Source organism: Pipistrellus kuhlii, unplaced genomic scaffold, assembly GCF_014108245.1.
Source record: "Pipistrellus kuhlii isolate mPipKuh1 unplaced genomic scaffold, mPipKuh1.p scaffold_m20_p_18, whole genome shotgun sequence".
NCBI classification, from domain to species: domain Eukaryota; kingdom Metazoa; phylum Chordata; class Mammalia; order Chiroptera; family Vespertilionidae; genus Pipistrellus; species Pipistrellus kuhlii.
The window spans coordinates 14,430,672-14,449,183 of NW_023425493.1; the positions used below are offsets into that span (position 1 = coordinate 14,430,672).

At 36.0% G+C, this 18,512-nt stretch overlaps 1 protein-coding gene across 9 annotated transcripts in view; it reads left to right on the top strand.

Moving 5' to 3' along the window:
- Window positions 1–18,512, top strand: part of TPR (translocated promoter region, nuclear basket protein) — a 62,314-nt gene that overhangs the window by 38,325 nt on the left and 5,477 nt on the right. For 8 of the 9 annotated variants that reach the window (XR_004988804.1, XR_004988805.1, XR_004988807.1 and 5 more), the window contains exons 35-47: window positions 420–625; window positions 807–868; window positions 1,475–1,683; window positions 2,768–3,040; window positions 3,249–3,397; window positions 4,011–4,094; window positions 5,045–5,242; window positions 6,032–6,163; window positions 6,380–6,470; window positions 15,449–15,630; window positions 16,813–16,881; window positions 17,007–17,101; window positions 18,273–18,379. Coding sequence is in view for 5 of the 9 variants with exons in the window: in XM_036442958.2 (XP_036298851.1) it covers window positions 420–625; window positions 807–868; window positions 1,475–1,683; window positions 2,768–3,040; window positions 3,249–3,397; window positions 4,011–4,094; window positions 5,045–5,242; window positions 6,032–6,163; window positions 6,380–6,470; window positions 15,449–15,630; window positions 16,813–16,881; window positions 17,007–17,101; window positions 18,273–18,379 (1,857 nt within the window). In the remaining 4 variants the exon portion in view is untranslated. The remainder of the gene's footprint in view (window positions 1–419; window positions 626–806; window positions 869–1,474; window positions 1,684–2,767; window positions 3,041–3,248; window positions 3,398–4,010; window positions 4,095–5,044; window positions 5,243–6,031; window positions 6,164–6,379; window positions 6,471–15,448; window positions 15,631–16,812; window positions 16,882–17,006; window positions 17,102–18,272; window positions 18,380–18,512) is intronic. The other variant, XM_036442959.2, reaches the window with a different exon arrangement.

Below are 18,512 nucleotides of genomic sequence, written 5' to 3' on the forward strand. Positions count from 1 at the left end.
CCCAGCAACAAATAAGATTTTTAAAATAGTTATTTTTTAGTCTATACAATAGGTTGAATGAAATGAAAGTTTTGCAATTTATAATATTGTACTTAATACCACGCTGCAATATTAAAGACCATATAAAAGGACTTTTGCTGGCTGTAGTTTATAGTAGTTTCTTTATTTTTTAGATCTTTGCCAGGAAAAGTAACTTTTTTTAATCTTGGAATAAGTATATTTTATAGTAGAATAATAAAATATAGATATGTTTAGAACTTTGCCTGTTGAGATATATGTAGGTCAGAATTATTGTAAATGTAAAGGTTTAGGAATAGAATCTTACTAGTATACGACCTTTAGTATGTATTAATAAGCACATAAATATTCTTTATTTCCAATGTTTGATTATACTAATAGAATCACAATTGCTTCTTTAGGTGTAAAAGATCAGCTAACTAAAGAAAATGAGGAGCTTAAACAAAGGAATGGAGCTTTAGATCAACAGAAAGATGAATTAGATGTTCGTATGACTGCTCTTAAGTCCCAATATGAAGGTCGAATTAGTCGCTTGGAAAGAGAACTCAGGGAGCATCAAGAGAGACACCTTGAGCAAAGAGATGAGCCTCAAGAACCTACTAATAAGGTGATTAGCTAATTTTGTACATTTTACTTGAAGGTACCTGGTGATTGAGGATTCCTTATCAGTGAATTTTAGCTAACCCAAGAGTACAGAGAGAATTAATAAAAGTAAAACATTCTGATGCCATATTTTAGTGGAATCTTGTGGGATAGACACAGTAATCTATAGTCGTCTTTTTGTATAGGTTCCAGAACAGCAGAGACAGATAACACTGAAAACAACTCCAGCTTCTGGTGAAAGAGGAATGTGAGTTTTAATCCCTTTTTATAGTCTCTCTGTTTTTCCTTTAAAGTTCAGGAAAGACCTCGTGATCTTTGGGGAGAAAAACAAATCTGTATCTGTTACAAAAGTATGTCCCATTAGGTAGAACTTTGTGACAAAGAAAACATGTTTCATCTTTTAGTCTCTGATTGAAGTCTGAGATAGGTTACTGATTTTCTCTGTGATGTTAAGGATACCAGTACAAGAGGCTGGGCTGGAACTTAGGGAAAGTGGTCAACTCTTGGATACATTTCACAATGTGAGGATGCAACACTGCAGAGTATTTTCCTGCACAGATTTCAATGCTTAGATTCAAATCCTCATCAGTAAGAGTTTTGAAAAACTTAGTGAACAAAATGTATAGAACTATACTGACTCTTTAAAATTTTATTTTTTATTCTGCCAAAAGTCTACCTAAAGCAGTGTTAGGAAAAAGAGAATTAAATTAGTAAGGTCTGAATACATATTAAGGTAATATTTGTTGAACACTCACTTCAGGAAATATATGTGCTTTGATTTTGATTGAGTATATGTACTTTATAAACAATATTTATAGTAATTCAATGATTCTTACATTTTCCCCTCTATAAGTGCCAGCACATCAGATCCACCAACAGCTAATATCAAGCCAACTCCTGTTGTGTCTACTCCAAGTAAAGTGACAGCTGCAGCTATGGCTGGGAATAAGTCAACACCCAGGGCCAGTATACGCCCAATGGTCACACCTGCAACTGTTACAAACCCTACTACTACCCCAACAGCCACAGTGATGCCCACTACACAAGTAGAATCACAAGAAGGTAAGTAAAATAATACAGATGTGAGTGGCCTGGCTGCTTATTTAGTTTTACTGTGAGAGAATGACAGTAACTTTAAGGATAAATGAGGCTTCCACTAAAGCTAAAGTCAGACATGTAATAAAAATGGGCAGTTAATAGTTTTAACAGTTAATAGTTTTAATACCTCTCAGGACACTTGTTAATGCAACAGATTTCCTCCCTCCCTTCTTACTTTGTTGTGCTTTGAAAGAAGGGAGGAAACTTAACCTGATAAGTACATGGCATGTTTTTCCAGGACCAAAATTTTCACTTATTTTTTTAAGGCACTTTTAAAAAATATATGTTTTAATTGATTTAAGAGTGAAAGTGAGGGAAAGAAAGAGGATCACCAGTGGGAGAGAATTGGCTGCCTCCTGCACGGCCTCTACTGGGAATCAAGCCCACAACCCAGGCATGTGCCCTGACTGAGGATCAAACCAGCAACCTCTCTGTGCAAGAGCTGATGTCCATCTAACTGAGCCACACAGGCCAAAGCAAATTTTCACTTTTAAGATCTAAGAAAGATGATACAAAATTCACTTTGGAAAACCATACTACGTCACTGGTTGAACCCAAACATCACTTTTTTGTTGAAATTGATCACTTCATGGCTTTCTTCGCTTTGTTCCCATACTTTCCTATTCACTACAGCAGTTACAATTCAGTTAAATACATACCTTTTTATTCCACTAGATTAAGTTCTCAATGAGCAAGAATTTTCATTATTTAATCCTTTTATCCAACCCCAAGATAGCTAAATGTTTAGTAAAATTTTACTAAATGCAATTTTCTTGGCTTCTTGTCTAAACAAAATGATGCTTAGCAAATACTCATATTGGACACTGGCTTTTAATTTTCATTTATTTTATATAATTTAAATAGAATAATAGTTCAAAAATAGTTTCAGATATTTAATTCAACTACCTATCAGTCCCATAGACAGCACAAAAATGCCTGATACATTGCCTTTACCCTCTGTTTTTGTCACCTATAACACAGACTAAGGAGGATAATCCCAGCTTTGATAATAATACTTAATGTATTAAGTATTATAATTACTTTTCAGCTATGCAATCCGAAGGCCCTGTGGAACATGTTCCAGTTTTTGGAAGCACAAGTGGATCTGTTCGTTCTACTAGTCCTAATGTCCAGCCTTCTATCCCTCAATCCATTTTAACTGTTCAGCAGCAAACACAGGCTACAGCTTTTGTGCAACCCACTCAGCAGAGTCTTCCTCAGATTGAGCCTGCAAATCAAGAGCTGTCCCCAAACATAGTGGAGGTGGTTCAGAGTTCACCAGTTGAGCGGCCATCTACTTCCACAGCAGTATTTGGCACTGGTAAGATTAATTTTAAAATGAAGTTATAGTAGGCCTGTGTGGTTGTAATTTCTTAGATATAATATATTATCTTGGGTATTCTGCCGGGTACTAAAGTGGATAATGTATTCCTAACATTTTATTTCAAGTTTAGTTTTTAAAATTAACTTTGTCTAAATTGAGTTTGTTATCATGCTCTAATTCAAGATTTAAATATGTAATTTCTAAGTTTCAGCTACCCCAGGTTCTTCTTTGCCAAAGCGTACACGTGAAGAGGAAGAGGATAGCACCGTAGAAGCATCAGACCAGGTCTCTGATGATACAGTGGAAATGCCTCTTCCAAAGAAATTGAAAACCGTTACACCTGTAGCAACTGAGGTGTGCCTTTTTGTTCATTTTCTTTCAAAAGAGAAGTTATTCTTTTAGTTATAGCATTACTAGGTGGGTCTTTTTTGGGTCTTAAATCCAGAAAACTTCCTTAATTTACTGTGAAGTTTCCACTGACAATTCAGATATTGTTACTATTACCAACAGTTTTTTAAATCCTTTATGTAAATTTAATCCTTTGATTAAATTAGTTCCCTTTTCAATTTTAAAAATACAGCTACAAAACATAACTTAAATTCCCTTGCATTTTTTTAATTCAAAGAATATATCTATATAATCCCATGCACATTTTAAACTGTTACTTACTCTCTTTTTCTCAGATTAACCAAAATTATAGTTATTTTCTTTTTTTGAAGATAAATAGTAATGAGTTATTTTACTGTGAAACATTGAGACTACAAAATTTCATGAGCATGTATTTAATGCTCATAAGACTTATTTTGTATTACTGAAGAATATGATAATATTTTATGAGTAGGTATAAGTGAACATTTCTGATGTACAGTTTTATAAAATTACGAGTTTTGTTTTATTGGGAGAACTAGCTTAATTAATGCATTATCTCGTGAATAGATGTGACTAACACTTGTATATTGGGATTCAGGAAGAAGTTATGGCAGAAGAAAGTACTGATGGAGAGGTAGAGACTCAAGTATATAACCAAGATTCTCAAGATTCCATTGGAGAAGTAAGTAAAACATTTACCCATAGATTTTTTTTTAAAATAATGTTTTGGTTCAGGTAAGTATATTATTAAAATTGATTTCCTCTATGTCTTATCTTTTTAAATGACTACTAGAAATTTTTAAATTGCATATGTGAATCACACTGTGACTCCTGTTATATTTCTATTGGATAACACTAATCTTACAATATCATTTTAGTAGTTTTGACACACATCTGTATATTTTGTGTGTGTGTGTGTGTAACTATTATTTTTACTTGATTTTAGAGATGGGGAGAGAGACATCAACAGGAGAGAGATACATTGATCAGTTGCCTCCCAAAGCTCCCCAACTAGGGATCAAACCCGCAACCTAGGTATGTACTCTGACTGGGAGTTGAACCCTCAACCTTCTCATGCATGGTATGACATTCTAACCAACTGATCTACACTCGCCAGGGCAATTTTTTTTTTTCTTGTAGTACTGTCCAATGATATTTATAATCCCTCTATAGGAAGACAATAAAGAAACCCAAATGTTAGCCGAAACCGGTTTGGCTCAGTGGATAGAGCGTCGGCCTGCGGACTTAAGGGTCCCAGGTTCGATTCTGGTCAAGGGCATGTACCTTGGTTGCGGGCGCCTCCCTGGTGGGGGGTGTGCAAGAGGCAGCTGGTCGAGTTTCTCTCTCATCGATGTTTCTAACTCTATCCCTCTCTCTTCTTCTCTGTAAAAAATCAATAAAAATATATTTAAAAAAAAATCATCTCCCTTTAAAAAAAAAAAAAAAAGAAAGAAAAGAAACCCAAAGGTTAATCTTTTGTTTTTAAAATTAATTCTTTTGAAAACCATGTTTTTAAAAATAAAATGCTCGTAGCCCATATGTGTTCTTTAGTCTTTACTTTGATGTATAATATATTATTGATAGATTTAGGTATATTCAACTTTATATAATTTTTTATTTTTATTTTTAAAGGGAGTCACCCAAACAGATTATACGCCAATGGAAGACAGTGAAGAAACTTCTCAATCTTTACAAATAGATCTTGGAGCCCTTCAGTCAGATCAGCAAACAACTTCATCCCAAGATGGTCAAGGCAAAGGAGATGATGTCATTGTAATTGACAGTGATGATGAAGAAGAGGATGATGATGAAAATGATGGAGATCATGAGGTTTGAAATCACCCATTTTTGTTTTTAATTTATCTTTATTGTTCAAAGTATTACATATGTCTCTTCTCCTCCCCCCCCACTCCCTCTGTCACTACCTCTGGCCCACTGTTGTCTATGTCCATGGGTTGGGCATATGTGCATATAAGTTCTTTGAAATGCTGAAATCATCCAGACTAATGCATCAAACAATAAATTCTGATTTTCTGTCAGTATAAATCGGTGATTTTGCTTTTTCTTTTACCTTGATTAGCTCCTAAATTAATATTTTATAGTGAAATTGAGTGTAGAACAGTGATGGGAAACCCCTTTGTTTTTTTTAAAATGATTGTTAAACACTTCAGTATTTGTTAGACTAGCTAGACTTAATCGTAAATCTCACTGTAGATGACTGAATTTAATTGTAAGATCTATGGTTTCTAGAAATAATAGGAGCAACTCAGATCTTCCCCGCCCCCCCCCCAATGGAGCCCAATAGTCCTTTTCAAAAAAAAATGAGGTATAATAATTGAGGCATATTGACACTCTGTGTTTTATTTTGAGAGTTAATCCTATATTGACAGCTTCACATTTCAGATTCTGTTATTAATCAAACCTCATACTAAAACACAATTTTATCAGTCTTCAATGCCACATACTAAATTTAAAATTAAAGTGGGTCACTTGACACCTTGTGGACATCTAGGAGCTTTAATCATTGAACTGATTAGTTTCAAAGTATGTTATCAGGATGTTCAGAACATGTGGGCCATATCCTAGATCTTTATTTATATGTAGGGATCTTTTTAATAGGATTATGAAGAAGATGAGGAAGAAGATGATGATGATGAAGATGACACTGGGATGGGAGACGAGGGTGATGATAGTAATGAAGGCACCGGTAGTGCAGACGGCAATGATGGATATGAAGCTGATGATGCTGAGGTAACTGGTTAGAATTTTGACCATGCATTTTAAGAAATTCCTAAAAAAAAAAACAAAAAACTGTTCTTCAAGGTTATTAAAAGGCCTCTGTTCTTAGAACACTACAACTTTTTATACCTTTGGCTTTGTTTCTACACCTTTAGTGTAACTGATTAATATTTCTTAAGAAAATTATATTTGATTTATTTGTACTTAGTATTTATATTTTGTTTTTAGGGTGGTGATGGGACTGATCCAGGTACAGAAACAGAAGAAAGTATGGGTGGAGGTGAAAGTAATCAGAGAGCTGCTGATTCTCAAAATAGTGGTGAGATTCTTAGTCTCTTTTTCATGGAAGATTCTTGTATTTTCTAAATTAAGATTGCATTTATCACATAAAACATGGTTAGTTAATTGGCAAGCTCAAGATTTATGCTTGTCCTAGCTTTGTCAGTTTATCCTGTCATAAAGTCTGCTATATTTATACCTGTAAAGTGCAGACATTATACTATCTTCTCTACCCCATTGGACTACTGTAAGGTTAAAACATTGAAACCTGTAAAATATTACAAATAGCATGTGTTGCTGCTGTTCTTGTTAAGTGAAAAAATTAAATCAAGTACTTCTAACAGCAGTTCACAACCGGAAGAGGTCAGTCTAACAAGCTACATGTTTCAAGAGTGGATATTGGAGCTTCCCAATATTCATGTTGTCTGCTTATCCAATTAATAAAAGCCTTTTTGACCAATATAGCATGCTTTTTGTTAAATTTTTGAAATGATGAGTTCTGGAGGGCCATTGAAATGTTGTAGGCAGTAAGGGGATTATGAGATTCATAGAAAAAAATTTTAGAATCATTTTTAAAAATTGGTGATTATCTAGAATTAATATATCCTGGTTTTATAGATAATATTAAGCCAAAATAATGAGTTCCAGTATAAAAAAAAAACATACATATTTAGTCTAATGGAAAACAGTGTCTCTGAGTTTTTATATAGACTTATTTTAAAGGCACTACAAGGTATATGCTCATTTGAATTAAGGACAGGCCAAATTCCATTTTAAATTTTTTAGGAGAAAAATAAACTAATGACTTTTAACCATATAATTAAGAATAGTATTTAAGAGATGAGGTAGAATGAGTATCATTAATCTTAGGTAATACACATTTTATAAAACATTTGTAGATTAAAGATACATCTTTTGTGTAGTTGGGATAAAGAGGGGATTTTTTTATATTTATTTATTGCCTTATTCTGAAACCAAAGTTCATGACCCTGGTGCTTTGAATGACCAAAATTCACAATGTCAGAATTCAGGATGAGGAAAGGTTTATTGGTAGAGAAGGAAAAGATGGGAGACCTAATAGTGCCTTGGATCCATTTTGCTCACTGGACTAAATTAAGGGGTTGGGGGAATAGGTATGTGGAAGCACTGACCGGGCAAGTTTTAATTTGAGGGCCTTGGAACTTAGCCATTTATGGTAAAGGGGTGAACAAGACAGGATCTTCCTGGACAAGGGACCCTTGGCATCGGGAAGGATCACAGTGTTCAAGTTCCAGTTATGTCCTGGTCCTTTGGTGGGAGCAGGGTGGGGAGTGAGACTTTGGTTCCAGGTGCAGCTGAAGGTCAAATTTTTTTCTGTTTTGCTTCATCTGTGACTTGCAGTTTTGGTCTGTTGTTTCTGAAAAGCACTTCAGTGTTTTGTTAAACAGGATTGGACCATGTTTCTGTGGTTACAAATCCCCCGTTTTTGTTGTTCATTCCTTAATCTTGAGGGAAATAGGGCAACCAAGTCCAGGTTCAATTAAAAGGGAAGATTAGCTGTCGTCCATCGTGCCCCTGTTATCCAGCTTTTACTCCCATCTCTTCCACTATGGTCCCTGAGCCTTAGAGGGGACAAGCAGAGACCATAGCAATGGCAGAGGTAGCAGCAGGCCAGAATACCTGTACTCAAATGAGATAAAGGATAAAGTAATTTTTGTTATTATGTCCTCAAACCATGATGAGCAGGCAAGGTTTAGGAAAAGGGCAATTTTAGTTCTTAATGATTTCAAGTCACTACATAAGGATTCAGCATCCAGTCCAGTTTACAAGTAACAAACAAAACACAAAAGGCCATGGACAGTGCTAGAATCTAATTTCCACAAAGGTATATTGTAGTTTCTATTGAAATATAATTTTCTCTCTAAAATCACCCTGATTTTTACCAAAAATAGCCTAGTGTATCTGCAAAATAAATCTAGTGCATCTGCAAAATAAATCAAAATAATACTAATGTATCTGCAAAATAAATCTAGTGTCAATAAACTTGGCCTGTGTACTTGTCTAACTGCAGCAAGAATAGTAATTAATCAGAGGTACCATTAAATGTGCTTTTCTGGAATTTTCATAAGGAATATTCAGATTGAACTTTAACCTCTCAAGACTAAAAAGCCATAAACTAATGAATATTAACCATATAATGAAGAATAGTTTTTAAGAGATGAGGTAGGGAGAGATTAATGACACATGGGTAATATACATTTTATGAAACATTTTGTAGATTTAAGATACATCTTTTGTGTAATTGGGATAAAGAGGGATTTTTTTATTTTTATTTTATTTATTTTTTTGCCTTAATTCTGAAACCCAAATTCATACCCCTGGTACTTTGAATGGCCAAAATTCAAACTGTCAAACTTCTGCAGTACCTATAGATTTGGGTGAATTTCTCTGTTAAGGTTTCCAACATATTCTGAAGTTCTTTCTTTGCATCTCCCAAAACTCAACCTTAGCTCCTCAACTCACCTGCTGTGAATTACATAAACAAGGCTATTTTCCCATAGGGTTTTTTATTGGCTTCAGAAGTCAATCTTAACTCCTCAAAGATTTCTGGTCACATCTGTATCTGCATGTCTCTCTCAAACATAACTTTTCAGTCAAAGCCTTGGTAATAAAACCAAGTTTTCAATTGTATCCCGTTATAAAGAAAACGTTATTATTGAACTTTGGTGGCAAATAATAACTTTGCCATGAAAATAAAAACACTCCTTAGATATTTCTAGATTCTGAAAGGATCCAGTAAGGAGAAAAAAATAAATGTTTCAATTCTGCTAAGAGATATATTGTAGTTTACCAAATTGCTAAGTCATTAGTAAATACGTTTCCTTTTATTTGGAAAACAAAAGATTAAAAGAAGTCAACAATTTCAAATGAAAACATCATTAAAATTATAACCCTTTTCATCAATTCATTCAGTTCTATAAAATTGAACTTGTTCTGCTTGAATCCAGTTTTTCCTGTTAATGGCAAGGTTGTCGTCTCTCAGGGTTCATATGGTTTGCTCAGTAATGTGGTTATCTCAGTCATTAGATATTGTGTAAGTGGGAAACAAATTTTCTAACAGTTTCCTTGCCATTGTAAAGGCATCAACCTTATGGCAGAAGAAAGCTTCAACTCATCCAGATTACATTGAAAATCCAGGTTTTGCTCTGGAAGATAACCTATTTTTAGTGCCTATAATAACAAAATATGTACATTTTTCTTTGTCATATATAGGTGTGTGTCTTTCTTTAGAGCCTTCTCCAAATTTCTGATAAAGTACTATAAATTCTGAAAGAAAAGTAAGAAATGCTGTTTACATAGCAAAACTTTAGTTCTTGCTATTTAGGAGATTTCATTTTCTTAACTAATCAAATACCTGGTTAATATAATATAACACAAAATTATTTTGATAAAGCACAGAATATTTGCTTTTTAGGCAGACAACTTTTTCACAGTTTCAGTAACAGACCAGTAGTCTTTTTTCAGTGGAGACCAGTAGTCTTTTTCAGTATCGACTTAATTATTTGGCTAATAAACACCAGTAGAATAGAAGTATTGTTTAATTCTGTAGATTCTGAAGTTATGCCTATTTAACCAAACCAATTTGAAGCCAGCTTTAATATCAAATATTTTTTTAGATTATGTGATTCTGAAAAACATCTGGGTTAGTCTGTTAGGTTTTTTTGAGAATTCTTATATAAGCACAAGTTTAAGCCAATTAAATATAAATTAGCAATCTATAGGATAGAAATATCCTATATCTAGAACAAACATATTAATATACATAAACATTCAGACCAATGGAGACAAATCTCATAGCTTTCATTTTTTTGTCTTTAAATCTTTATTATTGAGGGTATTAGAGACGTCTTCCTTCCCCTCAACACCCCCATTTCTCCCTCCACCCAGTTCCTATTCTGTCCCAAGCCTTCACCACCCTATTGTCTGTGTCCATAGGTAATTAATAGAAATGCATGTAAGATCTTTGGCTAATCTCTTAACATTCCCCTCCTCCCCTTCCCTCTTAGATTTGTTGGTCTGTTTCCATGCCTCTGATTCTATTGTATTCACCAGTTTATTCTGTTCATTAGATTTCTTACTCGTTTTATTTTTAGATTTAGTTGTTATGTATTTATTGCCTCTTTATTCATATTTTTTATATTTTTCTTCTTCCTCTTCTTAAAAGAATACCCTTAAATATTTCATGTAACACTGGTTTGGTGGTCATGAACTCCTTTAGCTTTTTCTTGTCTGTGAAGCTCTTTATCTGACCTTTAGTTCTAAATGATAGCTTTTCTGGTTGTAGGCCATTTTGAATATTTTTTTACCACTCCTTTTTGGCCTGCAAAGTTTCTGTTGAGAAATCAGCTGGCAGTCAGATGGGTGTTCCCTTTTGGTAACTAGCTGCTTTTCTCTTGATGCTTTTAAGATTCTTTGTCTTTAGCCCTTGGCATTTTGATTATGATGTGTCTCAGTGTGGGCCTCTTTGGGTTCCTCTTGTTCGGAACTATGTGCTTCCTGGACTTGTAAATCTATTTCTTTCACCAGATAGGGGGAGTTTTCTGTTGTTATTTCTTCAAATAAAATTTCAGTATCTTGCTCTCTCTTCCTCCTGGCACCCCCATAATGCAAATGTTGTCCCAGAGACCCTTTACATTATCTTCATATTTTTTTATTCTTTTTGCTCCACTGATTGGGTGTTTTTTGCTTCTTCCTTTCCAAATCATTGATTTGATTCTCGGAATCATCTACCATTGAATCCCTATAAATTATTCTTTATTGCAGTTAGTGTATGCTTAATTTCTGACACATCTTTTTCATGTTTTTGACATTCTTACTAAGATCCTTGAATGTATCACTAAGTCCCTTGAATGTCTCATTAAGATCCTTGAGTAACCTTATAACCATGGTTTTGAACTTTGCATCCAGTAGTTTGTTTGATTTCTTTCATTTGTGACATGTTTCTTATCTCCATATTTTGGCTGCTTCCCTGTTTTTGTTTCTATGTATTAGGTAGAGCTGCCTAATTGGTAGAATTGCCTTGTGTAGTAGGTGTCCTGTGGGGCCCAGTAGCCCAGCCTCCCAGTCACTTGAGCTAGGCACTCTAGGTATGCCCTTGTGTGGGCTGTGTGCATAGTCTTGTAGTTGGACCTTGATTGCTGTTGGCATCACTGGGACGAATTGACCTCCAGGCCAATTGGCTGTGAGTTCCAACTGCGACTACAGTGCAAGAGCAGCTGTGCAGAAGACACCCCTATGGAGCAGGACTTGCTTCAGTGGTGCTTTGATGCTCACTGAATCTGGCCATTTAGTGTGTTGCTTGTGGATGTGTACAGTTGTAATCTGGTAAGGTCTGAAGCTGTCCACTGGGTGCACTGGCTCTGGGTCCACCCGGCAGGAGCTCTACAGAGAGAAAATCCTATAGATGGCTGCTACTTGTATTGGACTTGTGAAGCAAGGCAGGCTGGTGCTAGTACAGGTCTTGGGCCTTTTATTTATAGGTTTGGTACACTGACTCAAGCTGCTGTTTGTTTCAGAGATTTTAGGAAAGTCTGAAGCCTGAGACAGGACAGGCCATTCATATGGAAAAGCTGCTACAAACAGCTTGGGTGGGGCTACAAATTGGATGGGGTGGGGTCTCAGAGAATCACCAGGGTAGAGGAAACAGTGTGAGCCAAGCTGATGGAAACTCAGGGCGACCAGACAGCTCTGAAATGGGGGAGGTCCCAGCACAGGAACAGTGATCCCTGGAAGGACCCCATGTTCCTGCCCTGATGCCAGACAGTCCACTTCCTTCCTGTATGTGTCTTGGTCCCCCAAAGCCACCCAGAGGTAGAGATCTAGTCAGAGTAAGTTCATGCACTGGCCCTTTCTGGGAACACATGGGTCTCCAGCAGCCTCCATGTCACTCAGCCACAATCCCCGCTGGTTTTTACAACCCAAAGTTGTAAAGCTCTGAAACCCTAGGCTAGGGGTCTGGTGTGGGGCTGGGACCCTTTGTTCCTCACGGTAGAAGAGCAGCTGAAATATCCCTCCTGATTTAAAAAAATAAAAACAGCAAGGGTACCGGTCCAGCCCATTTTGTGCCTCTGACCCTCCAACGAGTCTCAGTGTGCTTTCTTCTTTACTTCTCTAGTTGGACTTCCATTTGTCCAGCTTTCAGGTGGTTCTGAATGATGGTGGTTTCGTATTTCAGTTGTAATTTTGATGTGGTTGTGGGAGGCAGCAAGTACCGGTGTTTACCTACTCTGCCATCTTGGTTCTCAATCATATGCATTTTAAAGCATTCGCTTTTATGGCCCAAGTGCAGTGAATAACTCAGGGTTGTAAAACTGGATCCAAGTGATGTTTCTGGCATGTGGACTGAGTGAGTGAGGGTTTTACTCAGATGACCAAGCTTTGCATGCTATAAGAATTCCTTTAAAGCTATTATTAAAGTAATTATCAGTCAAATAATGCATTCCATTGTCTCCAAGGGGCCTGAGAGCCTCTCCTTCAAGGGTGCCCCTTAACATGGACACTTGTCAACAAACACAAACAACAGAAAATGGAAAGAAAGTGTGCACAATAAAGTTCAAATGCTCAGGTTAAAAAAAAAAAAAAAAAGAAAAAAGTGGCTTCGGGAGGCCTGAGTTAAAAGTGGTAGATTTTCCTGGAGGAAGATGGCTAGAATGGAGCCTGAGCTCACATGGCAGCTGCCACGGGTCTGGAGATGAAGATGTGGGAGGGGAAGAAGCCACAGACCCAATATCACTTCTTAACTCAAGCCGATGAACAAAGTGCACACAGCGAGATCAACATATAACACACAAACAAGGTAATTGATCTTAGATAAACTATAACCGTTACAGATTTCAAATTCAAGTGGCCAAACGAGTTCAAAACTCAGGTAAAAATCCTATAATTATTCTCTTCTCCAACAGGGAAACAAAATAAATGTGGTTTATTTAAAAGGAAAACGGAGGAGAAAGGAGTTTCTGGTTGTACAAGCCAGGATGACTTACCTACTTCCCAGTCAAATACATTGGCTTGCAGACACAACAGATATACTTCCCACTGTCTACCACAAAGAAAGACACAAATGAGTAGAGCCCAGAAGTCCTGAATCTGCTCTTAAATGGAGGCCCCCAACTAAGTTTAAAATGCAGGTAGTTTGTCCCACGGTAGAGAAAGCCCACCTAGAGGATTCCTGGGTGCACACCCCCAAAATGGAGCAACTTACCCCAAAACAAAACCAGCGTAGATTGAAGTCCAAAGGCATTTTCTTTTTTTCTTTTTTATAAATTTTATTGATATTTTTTTACAGAGAGGAAGGGAGAGGGATAGAGAGTTAGAAACATGAGAGAGAAACATTGATCTGCTGCCTCCTGCACACCTCCTGGGGATTTGCCTGCAACCAAGGTACATGCCGTTGACCGGAATCGAACCTGGGACCCTTCAGTCCACAGGCCGACGCTCTAGCCACTGAGCCAAACCGGCCAGGGCCAAAGGCATTTTCTTATTCCAATGAGCTCTGTGCTGATTTGGCCAGCGCCTGCCAGGGAAAGTACCTTCCGAGCCCTCAAGGCAAAACATCCTTGGAGGCTGTTCCAGGTGTGGCCTACCATAAGCACTGGCTCCTGACTGGCTCACCAAATAGTTACTGAAAGCAAAGTTTGTGTGCCCAATGCTTAGGCCAAAACTCAAAACGTTCGAGCTTGGAGTAAGAAAAGGTTTATTGATCAAGAAGACGCCAAGGGAGAAGATGGGAGACCTAAATGGTACCTTATATCCATCTTACTGGCCTAGGTTAATGGTTTTTAAGGGGCTAGAGGGAGCAGTGCTGACAAGGCAAGTTGTAATTGGGGACCTTGGAACTTGGACATTTATGGTAACAGGCATCAACACTGGATCTTCCTGGACAACAGTTTCTTGGTGTCTGAAAGGGTTCCAGTGTTCAAGTTGGATTATGTCCTGGTCCTTTGGTTAAAGGGGGAGACTTTAGTTCAGGTACAGCTGGAAACCAAAGCTCATTCATTCCTCTGCATGTGCTTCACTGCATGACCTGCAGTTTTGCTCCGCTCTGAAATGAGCTTCAGTGTCTCTTTAGGATAGGTCCGTTTATTCTGTGGTGGTATCTCTAAATGCTATGTATTTTTAAGGGGAAATGTTCATATCCATTTTTCCCAGATACAAAGCATATAGCAGATGCTCATTGAATACTAGCTAGAGAGTTTTCCTTTTTACAATCATGCAGAAATTGGCCTGGTAGTCTGGATAAAATTTAATTAGTGGATAGATTATGTACATTGCCAATAGTTACAAAAATGCTTTTTCTGAGCATGTATACTTGTATTGAATTAATTCTCACAATAAGCTTGTCAGGTTTAAGTACCAGCGTAGAAACTGAGAAACAGAAGCAGAAATAAGCAAAATGACTTAACCAAGGTCACAAAGCTATTAAGTCTAAAAAGCTAGAATCTGTTCTAGACCTAACTTTTAAACTACTACCTTATTGAACTTTCAAAGTAGGTAATAGTTTCTGATGTTTCTACCATGTATATTGTAGACCCAGACATCTGAAGAATCATTAAATTCAAAATTTAGGAAAACCAAAATATGAGTGCCATTATTAGGCTTTTCCCAATAGTCTTCATCCTGTTTGAGAGTAATACTGATGCCATAGTAGTCTTACTCTAAGGAATTTGCCAAAATGTATTAAATTTTTATGTTATGTGTTAGGCTAAGTGTTTATGACTATTTGAAACCTTCAGGAAAATCTTTCTTGTAAATTATATCTGTTGCATTAACCAACCAAAAAGATTAAGGAACTTGGCTAAAAGCCATACTACTGATAATTGCTTACCCATTATCTCTGGGCCCACCATACCTCACGACTTTTTCCTTCTGAAATTACAACTGAGGTGAACATTCCTAGTGGCAAGATTGATACTTTAGGGATTGTCCACATTACTTTGCAGTAAGTTTAATAGTTCAAAATAAGCTTCTCTTTTCCTGTAGGTGAAGGAAATACAGGTACTGCCGAGTCCTCTTTTCCCCAGGAGCTTTCTAGAGAACAGCCATCATCAGCATCTGAAAGACAGACCCCTCGAGCACCTCAGTCACCAAGACGTCCACCTCACCCGCTTCCCCCAAGACTAACCATTCATGCACCACCTCAAGAGTTGGGACCACCAGTTCAGGTATTAAAAGTAGTGGCCATTCTGAAAAATGAACTTTTAAAAATCTTGGCTCTTTTCCCTTTCCATTAAATATGGCCTCCCCCCCCCCCCCCCCCCCCGAAATTAAGTTAACCCTTTAATGTTTTGGCATATTTTTATAAATTTTTTGAACTGAAATGAATCTCTGATTTCCTTGAAAAGGCAAGGCTGACTAGAAGTTATGCATAAGATGAAATGGTTATAGTCATAGCAGATAAAAGTCTGGTCACTGTTTCTACAGATTACAAAAGGAAAAAGATTTTCTTGGATTTTAATTAACGTAAATGTATTTTAGCAGTTGACCACCATCTGTTTTGAAGTATTTTTTTTTTAAAGGAAATTCTGTTCTGCTTAACAAAACATTCTACTCTTCATTTTTCAATAATCATACATGTTAATTCCCACTTTGAAAATTAATGAAAGTGTGCATAACCCTTTACATGTAGCCTGATCAGAAGCTCTTGCAGAAACAGAACAAGTGCACAGGCTCTATTAATAATCTAGCTTGAGTTTTAACACTTGAGAGCATGGAACATTTTCAAGTGTAGATCTAAAATACCACTTGTGAAGAAAACTGCATTATGTCAAAATATAAAGTCTTAAAAGAGTGTGTATGGATCCTACAAAATATACCAAATCTATCAGTTTAAAATTGACTAAATTGAGAAACAGTTTATATATATAATAGTTAGTACTGCTAGTAATCTTTCCAAAAGATAAACCATAAAATCCAAAAGCATACTTACTAATGAATAAATTAGTAACAAAGAAATGATATGATCAAAGATTAGTTTTAAATATTGATTAATAGTTGGTCCGAAGGTTGTGGATTATTGTTAAGCTGATTAAATATTGATTAATATTCTATTAGTTAATGAAATATTTGTTGGTTTAATGTTACAGTCTGAATAATTAAAAAGTTGTCATAGTTTAAAACTGGTGTTTTAAACTTCTCTAGTTGGACTTCCATTTGTCCAACCAAGTTAATTTTAGTATAAAATTAGTGGCAGTTTTTCCTGAAGAAATATTCTGATGATTATTATATAATCTAACATTTTGGTTATTTTATTACCAAGTAAGCATAATAAGCTCCATTGATATTTAGTGTTTATTTCATTGTCTAATTCCTTAAAAACAAAAAATATAATTCCTTTCTTGGCCCAGAGAATTCAGATGACTCGGAGGCAGTCTGTAGGACGTGGGCTTCAATTGACCCCAGGGATTGGTAGCATGGTAAGTGCCTACTCCCCCCTCCCCCCGCCATGTAAAATCAGTTTATTTGTTCAGCAAATGTTTGTGTAGTCGGTATGTGTGTTTCTGTCATGCCTGTGTAATTCCTTTTTTTGTTTTTGTTTTAGCAGCAGCATTTTTTTGATGATGAAGACAGAACAGTTCCAAGTACTCCCACTCTTGTGGTGCCACATCGTACTGATGGATTTGCTGAAGCAATTCAGTAAGTGAATGAAAGAGAAACATTTTATGACTAATCAAATTTTTACTGCTTTGCTGTTAATCTGTTTACAGTTAATTGACTCATATTCTTTGAGTCTTCTGTGTACTATTTTCAGGGGGTAGTATGGGAGGGTTGAGAATGTAGTGTTGGGGAAAATTATATAGAGGGAATGAAATACAGTTGCTTCATCAGGAATTTGAAGTTTAGAGTCAGTGTAATAATGGTTAAGAACATGGAGTTTAGAGTTAAAATACTTGGGTTTGAAACCTAGCTGTTCTGCTTACTAGCTGTATCAAGTTATTTAGGTTCTCTGTTCCTGAGTATCCTCATGTTACTTATGGGAATGATGTTATGTTAATATGTTTAGAATATTATTAGCAGATAGTAAAATGCTTTGTAGACTGGTGGTGTTGATAAATACAGTGATCATGGTGGATAGTATTGTGAAAGCACTAAGCATATGAACAAATAAATATAATTTTAATAATCTAGGAGAATAGAGGTATAAGCAATAATCTTTATTAACACAAATGAAGAAGTTATTTATTTCAACAATTAAGAGGAAAGAGTCCGAGAATACTTAATGGGAACAGTATTAAATCCCTAACACTTATTGAGCATTTCCATAAATCAGTTTATTTAATCCTCATACCTAGAGAGTGTTATTGTTTTTTTTTATAGATAAGGAAGCACAGAGCTGTTAATGAATTTGCCAGAGGTCAAACAGCCAGGAAGTGGCAGTTTTTGTTTCAAACCAGTCACTCTGGCTCTAGAACCTATGTAAACTATTATGCTATACCACTCCACTTAGAGGATAAAAAGGCTTTCCATGTGAAAATATATGTGCTTGATAGATACATAGAGATATGTTTAGTATTTATGTTGATACATAGAGATTTCTAACAGATTCAAGAAATAGGCATATAGTTCAGAGACATGAAAGTTATTTATTTATAAATCATGTTTATATGAATCACATGTAGTATGAATTAATATTGTTACCAAAATCTCTGCTGATATTTTGAAAATATATAAGTAAGAATTCCTAATCAACTTTTTATTTTCCATCTTTTTCCTTCCCATTTTGTTTATGCTCACTTTTTCTTATATTTTTATCATTGTGCACAGGGTAACTTTACATTTCATCTTAAATCAATTTTTGTCTATTTAGTTCCCCACAAGTTGCTGGTGTTCCTAGATTCCGGTTTGGGCCACCTGAAGATATGCCACAGACAAGTTCTAGTCACTCTGATCTTGGCCAGCTGGCTTCTCAAGGAGGTAAATAGCTAAAGACTTGTATCTCGTGGGTTCGCTTATATTTGGTAATAAACTGTTGTGATGTGATTTTTTTTTTAAAGTAAGCACATACAAATATAAAAAATTGAAATCTAATAATTCCTCTTAATTTATG